This window comes from Stegostoma tigrinum, chromosome 29, assembly GCF_030684315.1.
Source record: "Stegostoma tigrinum isolate sSteTig4 chromosome 29, sSteTig4.hap1, whole genome shotgun sequence".
Taxonomy (NCBI): Eukaryota; Metazoa; Chordata; class Chondrichthyes; order Orectolobiformes; family Stegostomatidae; genus Stegostoma; species Stegostoma tigrinum.
Genome location: NC_081382.1, coordinates 26,771,428 through 26,785,448, shown reverse-complemented (window position 1 = coordinate 26,785,448; position 14,021 = coordinate 26,771,428). Strand labels below are relative to the sequence as shown.

General features: G+C 39.3%; 1 protein-coding gene across 6 annotated transcripts in view; it reads right to left on the bottom strand.

Moving 5' to 3' along the window:
- The window catches only part of gapvd1 (GTPase activating protein and VPS9 domains 1), a 127,187-nt gene that overhangs the window by 36,600 nt on the left and 76,566 nt on the right, over positions 1-14,021 (bottom strand). For all 6 annotated transcript variants that reach the window (XM_048558762.2, XM_048558764.2, XM_048558766.2 and 3 more), the window contains 2 exons: positions 6,460-6,633; positions 2,196-2,336 (listed from right to left, as the gene is read on the bottom strand). In XM_048558762.2, the coding sequence (XP_048414719.1) occupies positions 2,196-2,336; positions 6,460-6,633 (315 nt within the window). The remainder of the gene's footprint in view (positions 1-2,195; positions 2,337-6,459; positions 6,634-14,021) is intronic.

The window sequence follows — 14,021 nt, the reverse complement described above, 5'->3', positions numbered from 1 at the left end:
CTATTTATTTCAGAATCGTCTCTCCATCCCCCTTTTCTGATGAAGGGCCGAGGCCTGAAACGTCAGCTTTTATGCTCTTATGATGCTGCTTGGCCTGCTGCATTCATCCAGCCCTACACTCTTATCTTAGACCCAAGTGCCTTGGTGTTTCAGCTTTCTGCAGCTTCTTCTCTATTTAAATAATACTGCCTCCTTTCCAAAATGGACAACTTCAACATTCCATATTATGCTCAATTTACCAACTTTTGGATGAAGAGCAGTTGTTTCTGAAGGGTGTGGGGAATTGGAAAACTTTACCACAGAGAGCAATGGAAACAGAATCATTAAATATTTTTAGGACTGGATGGATAGATTCTGGTTGGCAAGGATAGATGCGATAGCTGAAATACAAATACAGCAGCCATAATTTTTTTTTCAATGGCAGATCAGACAAGATGGACAAATTGGTCTATTTCTGCTCTAATGTTCTATGTGTGCATCTGACGCAAATTCCTTCTTGTATGCTCCTGTTAACCCTTCGACAATCAGAGCAACAGCAACAATACGTACAGCCAAACATCAGCTGACAGAATATTGCCATAGACAAGTAGGTCCAACTTGTAGAATGGTCTCCCCACATTATTCAGTGTAATGCTTTGAATGTGTCATGTCTACATTTCCAAACAGAATCTACTTTTCAGTAAAAGGTGTTTATTTCCATTTTTATACTTAGAAGCCCCCATTTCCACAGGATCTGATCTCCAGTGGGATGTCACCACGTGACATTCTCCTTCAGCTGTGTCATCATTTCAGAGACTGTTCCCCGGGACATGCTGGTGAACTCTTCCTCCAGTCCCAATGTACCTCACCATGCAATCACAGAAGATTTAACACCTACCCATTTACTTCCGCCTTCTTCACAAGCCAAAATTCCCGATACACCTTCGAGGTGAAACAGCAATTTACCTGTACTTCAAACAATCCATTCTCCTGCATTTGCTGCTCACAATGTGGTATCCTCTACACTGGGGAGACAAAGCACAGGCTGGGCGACTGCTTCATGGAATACCTACACTTTGTCCACAAAATGAACCCTAGCTTCCAGTTGCCTATCATTTCAACACAGCACCATGCTCCCTGGCTAACATTTCTGTCTTGGTTCTGCTGCAGTGCTGCAGCAAAGCTCAGTATAAGCTGGAAGAACAGCATCTCATTTTCTGATTGGGGACTGTGAAGCCTTCAGGATTCAAAACAGAATTCAATAGTTTTTGAACCAAAACATCATTCACATTCTTTACTCATTCCCACATCCCAGGCCCTTGTCAATGACAGGCCGCTTTTAGTACATTTTTGTCTATCAGCTACTTTTTAAATCATTATCAAGTTCTCTTTTTCCTTGGCATATTATCAACCATCACTTTGCCCACCTGTCTCCATGCTCGCTGGGCTCCATCACCACCTATCCATTTATTCCTTCCCTATTCTCTGCCACCCCATTCACAACACTAACTCTGCTTTCTCTCTAAAAAAGGTACTGTCAGACCTGTTCAGCTCTTCCAGAAAATTTGTTTTTGTACTTGTTTTCATAATTGCAAATTAAAACCAGAGTTTTAAATTTATATTCTGTTGCGCTTCTGTAAATTTACTATTTTGTCTCTTTACCTATAATACACTTGGATAAAAGAGGCAAACATCTGGTTCAAAACCTTTTAGACACAAGCATCTGTGGTTGTCAATTTGCCAGATTTGTTTCTTTCCCAAGGCAGTGTGAAGCCAATTTACTTTAAATTAGGTAAAAGCATACAGCCATCTTACAATATGCATGTTGGTTTAGAATACTAAACTCAGTGCAAACATTTATGGGATACCAAGTTGCTTCCTAATTTTCTCAGCAAGACAGTGTACTTTTACTTCAGTTTGGACATAAGAAGAGCATAAGCTCAATCAATTCAACTCCCCTGCCCTTACATGGGTCTTAACAATACTCCAGTGCACCAAAATAGTCTGGATAGTCGAATTCAGAAAGAATCTAAAATGATCACAGTCTCAAAGCTCAGATTCAGAGTCAGTCAATCTTTCCACAAATATTAAACATTTGAAGTTATATCGAACTTGTAAGTGAATGTACTACTAGCCACAGGAATATTTCATTCAATTTTTATCTACTCTATTTATGGTATTCTTGAAAATTATAGTAAATATTATGGCACACTCACCAGAGTCACTTGGCAGAACTTCCACACTCCAAGCCTCACTTGTTGTCTCAGAAATCGTTGACCCCGTGCAAGGATCAAGAAGTACTGAAGTTGAACCTGGTAAACCAAGTAAACTACCTAGCATATTCTCTGCTGCTGCACCTACAAAGCAATAAAAATTTTCTTTATCATAGCTACCAAAGTAATGACCAGTTTTTAATCATTTTTACATTTCAGATGTTTTGCTGAGGATGGGTAATGTAATCGTTAAGAATATAATGAGAGAAATGCTATATCATTTTTCTTCAGCAGCCATTTAACACAGTAACTTTGGAATTCTGACAAACGTTTTTCTCCCTAACTCGTCACTTCTGGGTGCATTTCAAGTCGACTGCACAGCAATCTAAGTTCAGAAACATTACGTGCTATTTTTGTCCTCTTCCGCTCACACCCACTGTACTTTCAATTCATTCGGATCAGACATTTACAGTTAAACTTAATTAAATGTTATACAAAGGAATAATAGCTGTACCATACCACTATACATTAGAAAGGATGTTTTGCAATCTGGGATTAGTTTTACAGCAATAATTAATTGAATGAGGGGTGGATTAGGTCTCACCATCTACCACAGAGGCTGGATAAATCTTCCAAGCTAAATCAATTTGTTTTTAAAAGGTACAAGAAGACACAAAAACATGATTTCTAACCATGATACAAAGGTGGGTAAAAAATACAGACAAGAATAGTTTTTTTTTGAAGTGTAAAAGGAAATCATGGGTTCTAGAGAATTTCAGAAATTCCCTCCACTTAAATTCCATGAATAGACTGGTGCTGAAGCTCCATACTTGGAGGAAACTTAATTCTGTCCTCACTCCACCCACATTCATCCAATCCTCAGCTCACAGTATGAGCAGCACTCCTGCTTTTACATATTTTATTTTCTACCAATAAATACTAAAGACAAATAAATAGTTCTTAAGTCAGACAATCACAATTGGACAAAAGCATTTCCTCAATATGGTCAGAATGTGTTCTTACCTGTTTATTTATTGCCACTAATTACAGTAACTTGCACCAAAGCCCTGATTACAAAAAGCTACATTAAATATTAAAATTGTACTAATATTTTAAACACAATTAAGCTCAATAAATTTAATAATATATTCATAATCTTTACTAAGTTTCAAAATATATTTGGGGCAAATATTCAGAACAGCAACAATGTCAGTCAAATTGTCAATCTAAAACTTTTTATTTACACTGTCCAGAGCTCTGTACTTCCTTGGCCTCATTTTCAGAGCTGTGTTACGTGAGAATCGTGGCACTCAACTGTTCAGGAAGGCTTCCACAAGATCAACACTGGACTTCAAACGACTTTTTTTGTTTTAAATGGCAGTAACAACCATAATTTAGCACTTCATGATCCAAAGCTTCTTAGCAAACAGTGCAAATTTGATAAATGGGTCATGCTGGCAATGGGGTGGGGTAGGGTAGGGCTGGAGGAGGGTGGGCACAGATGGCTGGCACATACAGATGGCTAATGGGTTGGTGTAAGAATATGGCAGTCAGTGGTTCAGCACAGGTGTTCCACAATCCATGATTTTGCCCAATAATCTTTCGTGCATTATCTTTCTAGAGCTTTGAAAACTTTAGTACATCACATCTGCTGGTTGCTTTTATCTTGCCTCCATGTCCTGACTAATTTACATCCTAGAAAACACTTAAATTTGTCAAACACTATTTTTCTTCCAAATAAAAACCAAAAGAACTGCTCTCTGATGAAGGGTCTAGGCCCAAAACGTCAGCTTTTGTGCTCCTGAGATGCTGCTTGGCCTGCTGTGTTCATCCAGCCTCACATTTTATTATCTTATGCAGATGCTGTAAATCAGGAACAAAACCAAAGTTGCTGGAAAAGCTCAGCTGGTCTGGCAGTATCTGTGGAGGAGAAAACAGAGTTAACGTATTTCTGAGGGAGGGTCACCAGACCCGAAACATTAACTCCATTTTCTCCACAGATGCTGCCAGACCAGCTGAGCTTTTCCAGCAACTTTGGTTTTGTTACTATTTTTCTTCCACTGTATTTCCTCACCTTACAACATTAAGTCTCCGATTTCATATCCTCCATAGAAAATTCAAATAAGTTTCTGCCATCATAGGTGGTACATAAAACTGTCTGGATTGGGTTGCAACATGACCCAATTCCATTGCCAATGCTCGTTGATTTGGCCTCATCTTTTGCTCAGATTGCTCCTCTGTTCTGGAACTACTTGGGATATGAAGTATTTCAGCACATTAAATCTAAATTGGTGCAAATTCCAGTTTTTTTTTAAAAAAAGACCTGGATCTCAGAGCAGCTGCTGCTAATTTTTCCATCACTTTTTATTCACATTTTCAATAAAATATCTGCTTTCAGCATCTTCAACATTATTCTCTGGTCACTAGGAACACTCCCAATTTAAAGCTTACTGAAGACAAACACAGGTAAATGATTAAATGAGAGGCACAACAAGATCTGAAACAATTAGAATTTATGCCTCATTATCATGGTAATCTTATCACTGGGATAATGAGGTATTAATGGAGATTTAATGTGCATCTCATAATGCTATTCCTTAGAGAAACACAAGGAAATTGCTGCAAATTCAGTTAATGATATAAGCATCCCAAAACACAATCTAAAAGCATGAAAAATGCTGGATGCAAATGAGAAAGAACCAAGGTCAATCACACTATAGGGATTTGGCAAATGACAGTTGTATTTTAATACAATGTCTTTTAAAAAAGTTACATGAAAAACTTTTCATTAATATTCACTAACAAAGATGATTTTATTTTGTGTAATGCTTAAGCCTACAATTTAGAACGTTATGCTGAGCTTTTCATCCAACTGCCTCTTCACACCCCCAAAATGCTCTCAGTATGCAGGTGTAAAACTTGCACACACAATACCTCTGCCAGTACTACCAGTGATGTCACTGCATTCCACACGGCACAGTGACTCAGTAGTTAGCAGTGTTGCCTCAACACCTGGGACAGGGTCCGATTCCACTTTCGGTCAACTGTCTGTTGAGTTTCCAAGTTCTCCCGGTGTCTGCATGAACAATGTGAACCTTGCGGGGTGTCAGAAGTAACAGCTATTCTTCATATCGAAGTACCACAGCAGCACAGCTGTTCACTATTTCAATAGTCTTTAAGACAGAAACTGTACCTCTGCCTGTTATTTCCTATGTGAAGTGTGCCGACATAAAAAGGAAAATAGATTTAAATCAGTTGATGCATCACCCCCAGGCTAGCTTCCCAGTCATCTGCTTGATAGCTCAGTCAATGGGGTGGAGGGGAATTGAAATTAGATCACATGGCACAGGAAAATTGGATCATCAAGAATGAACTTGTGAGTACAAACATACAGCTCAACAGTGCGTTATAGCTAATGGAATAGTTGTGAAGTACCATGTAGGGAAATACAACAAATTTCCACACAATAGTAATAGCCAATGATTTTCACTGATACATCATGGGGAAAGGTGAAATTCCCTACTCTTCCAAAGATGGCCATATCTTATCTGCCCTCTCACCTGAAAGATAAAAATGAATATCATAGTATATATTTTTCCACTGCAGTACTTGGATTTTATCCAAATGATGATTTATCTCAATAATCCCTACCAATTTCACACAAATGAACCATCAACCTGAGATGACAACAGAATCACCAAATTCAATTTGCTTAAAAATAGTACAAGGTGATCAAAACATTTACCAAAGAGGATTCCAGGATATGGCAAACTTACAAACTGTCCATTTAAAAAGGTCACCATAGTATCATTAGCTGCCAGTTTTATGATGCCATCGAACAGCTTTACTATAGGAATTTTTTTAAAACAACTGGTAAAACAAAGTGGCAATGCTGATACTTTGCAGTAATTTGAAAATTAGAAAATTAATAAAGTACGAGTATTTTTCCAAGATGATTCTACTGAACATAATTGCTTATGAGTGCATATTTTGGCACATAACTGTTTGTTAATCACTTGATATTTATCATGCACTAGACTGGAAATTTTACCACGCCTCTTTACTAAGACTATTGAGTTAATTAATGTAATTCAGTGTTGCGTTTTTATTTAGTAAACTGAAAATGTACCAATTACCATGCTAAAATATTTTGTGCTTACAAGGCTAGGTGCTCACATACCTTAGCCATGTCAGTAAACCCTTTGATTCTCTTAATCATGTTAGAAATGTTGAAGTACAAATTCACCATCAACTTTTAATTACATACCTGCAATATCTTGCAGTCTATCTTCATCAATGTTTGGATCAAAATCACTCCCCAAGACATCAGTGCTCCAGGTTTCACTCACAGTTTCTGAAATGTCCCTGTCATCTGTCAGCCCCATCATGTCTCTAAGTTCAAATTTACGTAGTTTGTCATCTAGATTGTCTTGAGTTGTGGCTAAAATGAGACACGAGAAATGGCATGAATTTTCCTCAATTGTATTAAGTTAAAAAGGTTAAGTCTTCTTCTCCAAAAAAGGCATGGATTCCTGACATCACAATTCGTTAATACAACGTAGAAAACATGCAATTGTGACATTCTGAGCACTTTGCTAAGTGCAGGAACAGAACACCAGTAAAAATTTGGGTTAGAGGCAGGCTCACAAAGACCATAAGAATACTGTTGCATGCTGTAATAATATTTTGTGATATAATTAAATGCTCGCTACAATAAAGCAATTTTTAACAATGAGATTTACACAAATATAAAATTGTTCATGAAACTTAAAATAACAATATCCAAACTACGCCCTGCAACAAGCATCAACTTATTTGTGCTCTGTGAAAGATACTTTGCTTTTTCCAACCCAAATTTCTCTTGATATGCTGTTCCTATACTGGGCAACCTTGCTTTAAGAAAACTAGCATGAAGTGTATCTCACTTGTGAGTGTCAGTTTTATGGAATGGAAATTTTCCCTAAAGACAAAAATTAGATTTAAGCAAATGTCTGTCAAGTGAGAGGAAATTGCATAGTAGAAATTAAAATGTTGTGACGACAAGACTTTTGATTTCTGTATGATTAGATTTCTTCCCACCCTCCCAATAGCTGCAAGTTAACAAATTTACGCCAAATATTGATCAATTTGCAGTATTTCTAGTCAATTATTTTCAGGCTAATTTGTATCTAGGATAGACTAGCATTTATCACTGTTGAACACTGGTAATTTTCAAGTTGCTTTCAGGATGGCAGCAGAATCATTGCGGTTTGTTTTGAGAATAGAGGATGAGGGTAGGAGTTTATAGTTCTGACAGGTGCATCAGATGCTAAAAACTTCATGAACTATCCTGAAACATTTCTTTGAAAACTGAAAAAAATTTAAGCTCCTTTCTCCTCCCCCCCGCCCCCCACACACACACACAGAGTCTGAACAGATGTAGGCAGTCGTATATGATCAATCTCTCACACTTCAAGCATGAACAGAAAAAAATCTTTCATCCTGATGTCACCTGAGCTTCTGGCTATGATTAGTTTAATAAAACAGCTGGAAAAACAAAAGACTAGAGTATACAGTTGGCAAAGAGTTCCACCAAATCAGGATTCATGGCTCATGCCTACTATTGCTATTTGATCACTGAAAGTATAATGCAGAACTGAGTGAAAAATCGATTCAGTACCCATTCGGAGATGCAGGCAGGAAACATACCACTCTGTTATATTACTTCACATAACAAAAATCTCAAAACACATAGCCAAGTGCAGGAATAGAACGTCAAGAGAAATTTGGGTTAGAGCTAAGCTAATGAGAACATGAGCAATGTTGCATGCTGTGATAACACTTATTTCATATAATAAAGAGATAGTAAGTACTGCCAATGCTGGAGTCAGAGATAATACAACGTGGAGGTGGAGGTGGAGGTGGAGGAGCACAGCAGACCAGGCAGCATCAGCGGAGCAGGCAAGTTAACATTTCAGGTAAGAAGGGTCCTGACCCGAAATGTCAACTTTCCTGCTCCTCTGATGCTGTCTGGCCTTTTGTATAATAAGCACTTGATAGCACAAAAGCATATTTTAAAAACTGTTCTTTTATACAAAAGTATCAGCCACGTAACTTAATATGCTCATATCATTCGTATTCAAAAGGGAGAGGATGCAGAATCTTTAAACATTTTAAAGACAAAGATAGATAGAACCTTGATGACCAACGGGACAAAAGATTATTGGGGATGCAGTGATGTAGAATGAACATTAAAATCAGGTCAGCCATGACTATACTGAATGGCAGAGCAGGTTTGAAGCACTCGGTGGCCTACTCTTGTTCCTTGTCTACATTCAGTAACAATATCCAGACAACACCCTGCTATAAATACCAATTTTCTCACTATCTGCAAAAGCCATTTTCTTTGCTTCACCTTAAAAATTTTTGTTCATATGCATTTCTATACTGGGCAACGTTTCTTTAAGAATACAAGCATGAAGTGTCTCTCACTTTTGTATGTCAGCTTTAATCATGGACATTATTTTTCCTAAAGGCAGCTGTTAGATTTAAGTGTCAAATGTGCTTTGCGCACTTAAGTAAACCAAATTTAAAACAAATAACTAACAATAAGCCATGTTTAAGAAAATGCTTTTCATTTCATACCCAAGTTGAAAAGCTATATTCAATGTTCAGCTCATTTACATTACCCTCACCAGTCATAAATGAGCCTAACCCCTGCAGTGAACTATGTACAATGAATTACACCTTCTCTGCTTATGAGCAAGCAGCTACAAAAATGCAAACTCAACTCTCGTAAAATTATCAAAAGTACTGCAGTCATCCAGTTGGTACATGCACTTTCAGTGATACAATATTTCTGTGCACCAATACTATTCCATTACCACATCCACGGGGCCTTCAAATTTTTGATTAAATCAAGGAAGATACAGCAGCCAATTATGGCCTCCAAACACAAAGAAATCAAGTAACCACTGCCATGGTAGAACCAGGGAAACAGTGTAAGCAACGACCTGTCTGAAGTTGGTCATTTAAATCCAAAAGGTTCTTATCCAAATCAGCTACCTGCTATTCAGACAGAAAATCAGCATCCATGCCTTAAGTATCAGTTTAAGAAAGACAATGGCCTCTATCCCAAAATAGCAAAAGGGATGCAGAATTCAAGCCTGATCCCCAACTACATATGGATTAGAGATTTACCAATCCCACTTGCTGCAGCCCATATGTTGACAAAATCCAAATGTCATGAGCTGTATCACAACTGAACAGGACTTCAAACAGAATTTGGTGAACCCTGCAGTTTAAGTGGGAGAAAACTGAAAGCGATGTAATGGTACTATAGACAAGTAAAGGTAACTACAAAAGGTACGAGGGAGGAGCTAACCAGAGTTGACTGGAAGGGAAGCCTAGCAGAGATGATGCAGCAATGACAGGAGTTTCTAACAGTAATTCTGGAGGCACATCAGAAATTCATCCCAAGGAGGAGGTGGCAATAATGACTGACAACAGAAGTCAGGAAAGCAAAAGAAATAGTGTGGTGAAGATTAGTAAAAAGACAGAGGAATGGATAGCCTTTAAAAAAATAACAGAGGATATCTTAACTAAAAAGCAATAAAGCAGAAAATGATGAAATATGAGCATACGCTATCTACTAACAAAAGGTTGCATGTGTTTTTAAGACATCTGAAAGGAAAGAGGTAAGAAGGGACATCAGACCATTGGAAAATGAGGCTGCAGTGGTAAGAGGGAACAAATAAATGATGGAAGAACTGAACAGGTGCTTTGCATCAGTTGTCACAGTGGAAAACACCAGCAGCACATCAGAACTTCAAGGAGACTCTGGGGACAGAAGTGAGTTTGGAGGCCATCACTAAGGAGTAGTGTGGCGTAGGTGAAAAGTTTGAAGGTGGATAAATCATCCTGGACTGGATGGACGACACCCGGAGTTGTGAAGGAGATAGCTAAGGAAATTGGAGGGCATTGATGGTGATCTTTCAGGAATCACTGGAGTCTGGGAGGGTTGCAGAGGATTGGAACGTGGCCAATGTAATACCGCAGAAGGGAGCAAGGCAGAAGACAGGAAGCTATAGGCTGGTTAGCTTGGATTCTGTTGTTGGTAAGATTTGAGAGCCCATCATTAAGGATGACATTACAGAATACTTAGAAATGCATGGTAAGAACAGCAGAGTCAGCACAGCTTTATCAAGGGGAAGTCATGCCTGACAAATCTGTTAGAATTCTTCGGAGGTGGTAACAACCAAGTTAGAGAAAGGAGAGCCAGTGGACATGATTTGTCTGGATTTCCAGACAGCCTCTGACAAGATGCCAGACAGGAAGCTGCTAAATAAAGGTAAGAGCCCTGACTGCTAAGGGCAAGGTACTAACATGGATAGAAGATTAGCCGACTGGCAGAAGGCAGGAAGTAGGGAATAAAGAGGTCTTTTCCCAGAATGGTAGCTGGCAACTACGCAAATTCCACAGGGTCAGCTTTCCAATCATAACTAGTCACATCATACATTAACGATCTGGACAAGGAACTAAGGGCATTGTTGTTAAGTCTGCAGATGACACAAAGATAGGTCAAGGGGCAGGTAGTGTTGAGAAAGTGGGGAGGCTGCGGGAGAACTTGGGCAGGCTAGGAGATGGATAGTGGCAGATGGAATACCAAGTAGCAACTGTTATATACTTTGGTAGGAAGAAGTGCAGGCTATTTTTCCTTACGGGGAAAGGCTTTGGAAAACTTTGAAGTCAGAGCTGTACAGCCCAGAAACAGGGCCTTTGGTCCATCTTGTCCAGATCGACTGGATATCATAAACTGATCTAGTCTCATTTTCCAGCATTTGGCCCATATCCTCCAGTTCTAGTTCAGGATTCTATTAAGATTAACATGCAGGTTCAGTTGGTGATTAGAAAGGCAAATGCATTTTGCATTTCACTCCTACACTTCATTCAATCTAATCTACTGTAATCACTGCTCACAATGTTGGTCTTCTCTACATTGTGGAGTCAAAGTGCAGACTGGGCAACTACTTTGCAAAACACCTACTTTCTGTCCAGGAAAAGGCCGAGCTTCCAGTTGCCCGTCATTTCAATACACCATGTTCCTGGCTCGCTGTAGTGCTTCAATTAAGCTCAGAATAAGCTGGAAGAACACCTCATTTTCTACTTGGGAACCTTGCTATCATCTGGACTCAATGTCAAGTTCCATAACTTGAGGGCTTTCTCCCATTTTCTTACCCTAATCTCCACACACCAGGCCTAGTCATCACATGTGCTGCTACCCTAAATAACCCATTGTCAGCTATTCATTCTCCCAGGCTGACCTTAACCCATTCCTTTGTCTGCCCAACTGTTTCTCTTTGGGTTCTATCTTTAATTACAATTTACTCCTTCAGCATTAGTACCAACCTTGTTCTAGTTGCAATCAGTTCTAGAAAGAGGGTCACTTGACCCACAATGTTAACTCTGCTTTCTCTGCACAGATGCTGCCAGACCTGCTAGTTTTTCCAGCAATGTTTTTCTGTTTTCATACAAATGCAATGTAGGTGCACATTTTTAAGAGGGCTTGAAACATGTGTCCTGCTGAGGCTGTTTAAGGCCGTGGATGCACCACATTTGGAATACGGAGTCTAGTTCTGGGCTCTGTATCAAAGGATAGATGTGATGCCTTAGCCGGGGGGGGGGGGGAGGAGAAGAGAGAAAATGGTGGGTGGGTCCAGAAGGAGGTTGACAAGAACAATCCTGGGTGAAAGGCATGTCTTCTGATGAGCAGTTGAAGACTCCAGATCTATACTTGATGTTTGGAAGGATTTTGGGGGGGGGGGGGGGGGTGTTCCAAATGGACACTTAACAGGTGCTGAGGAGCCTGAATGGAGTGGGCATTGAAAAAAAATTTCGACTAATTACAACAGACTAGGCCCTGACAGCTCAGCCTCTCAATGAAGGGATGACCCAAGAACCTGAAATAAGGAGGAATTTTTTCTGGTAATTCTTTGGAACACAGTGCTGGTTTGGGCTATGGAAGCTAAGTCATTCAGTCTATTTAACAGAGATAGATGGTTTCTTGATTAGTAAGAGGATCAAGTGTTAGGAGGAGTTGGCAGTAAAATGGGGTGGAGAAACATTAACAGTCATGATCGTGGTGGGGCAGAGTCAGAGACAACGGGCTGAATGTCCTAATTCTGCTCCCATATCTTATGGTCAGTATTATTATGTAAATATGAAATCAACAAATTCTGCATGAGATTATGAAATTCACACCACAAACATGTGACTAAATATTTATAATAAACTACTGGCATGTCACTGCAGATGAAGCAGCTGTGATAATCTGCGCATCCTGCCTCTAAGCCAGGTCCTATCTGCTCGAAATGTTATCGTACCATCTCCAAACAAGTTAATTAGAAAGAGACCAGGAGCAGAAAATATTGATGTCCTCTACATCCTAGTGTTGTAACAGAGAAGATAACGGCTCAAAAGAAAACAACAATTCATTGTAGAGGTATCACTGCACACAAGCTCCCTGTGACAACCAAAAATGGACAAGTACTCACATCTTGGCTCTCTCTTGCCAATAGTTTGCACCATTAGGGATCATGCCAAAGCAAGGGAGCAACTGCAACCATTCAACTATACAATTTTTATAAGCAATGCAAAATCTCTGACAACAATAGAACAACGTTCCAGATTCAGAGCATCAAAACATAGGACTTAGAGGAGCACATTTATCACACAAACATAAGCAAAACTCCAGCACAAAATAAACAAGAACAGTATATATGTAATCCTAACAGTGCATATGCTGCTAGACAGTTTTCCCACGAAGCAGGCCATGACTGCCAAAAATGACTGGTGCAAGAGAGAAAATTAAGTGAAATTAAATGAATTTTAGCCTTGTATCGGTATCTGACAAACAGGACTTATTCTCCATCCTGTAGACACAAACACAGGCAGCCACAGAAGAAATCACTCATTCAATTCCAAGTATTTACTTACAATTGAAACAGCAATCCAGATAGACATGGTAGGGAAGTTCAGAAATTATACCAAACTCCACACTCTTCAACAAAGGGCTCCTTTCCTGCCATCTAAATGTATGCATATAAGTCTGTCATAGGTCGCAAGCTACAGAGCATCAGATTTCCAGAAGCGCACTCCACTCAATTTCACTTTGTGTTTGAAACATCACCCTAACTTCCTTTGATGTCACTGAAGTCTGAACAAATATTTCTCAACATTGCAGTGTTCATCATCCTCATGTAAATCCTAATGGAATAACCTTTATGTCTGCAATGTCACCTCTTGGTGCCATCTTAGGTACAGATACTTTAAGTGTTGTTCCAGAGTAAAAGAATTATAGGTAGGCATGGGAATAGAATTTAAAAAGGCTAGAATGATAATAAAAGTGACTATGAAGTACTTAAGTTTTAGAACTTGCAGTCCTTTTCCAAAAGGAGTCTATCCCCACCATCTTCAGAACACAAGGCAACAGTGCCTCCATGTACTGGGCTCCGTCCAGGATTCACTCTGCTGTCATCACTCTGGGACTTGACCCCTGCCCGCGATCACGCTCACTCTGCTGCCGCTGCAGGGCTTAGCCCATGCGCTCAGCTTCTGCCCAGGTTCCAGACGCGACTCCATCCAGAGATATCTGACAAAATTTTGAAGTACCATTGGAGTCAAAATGTTGACTCTTTCTTTCTCCACAGATGCTACCAGATCTGGAGTTCCTCCAGCACTCTGCTGTTATTTATCAAAATTCTAACTTGCTATAAAAGAAATCCAGCGCAACTTGACAAAACCAATCATACTTCTTTAAAGTCATGAGACTGAAGGTGCTATTTTGAATGG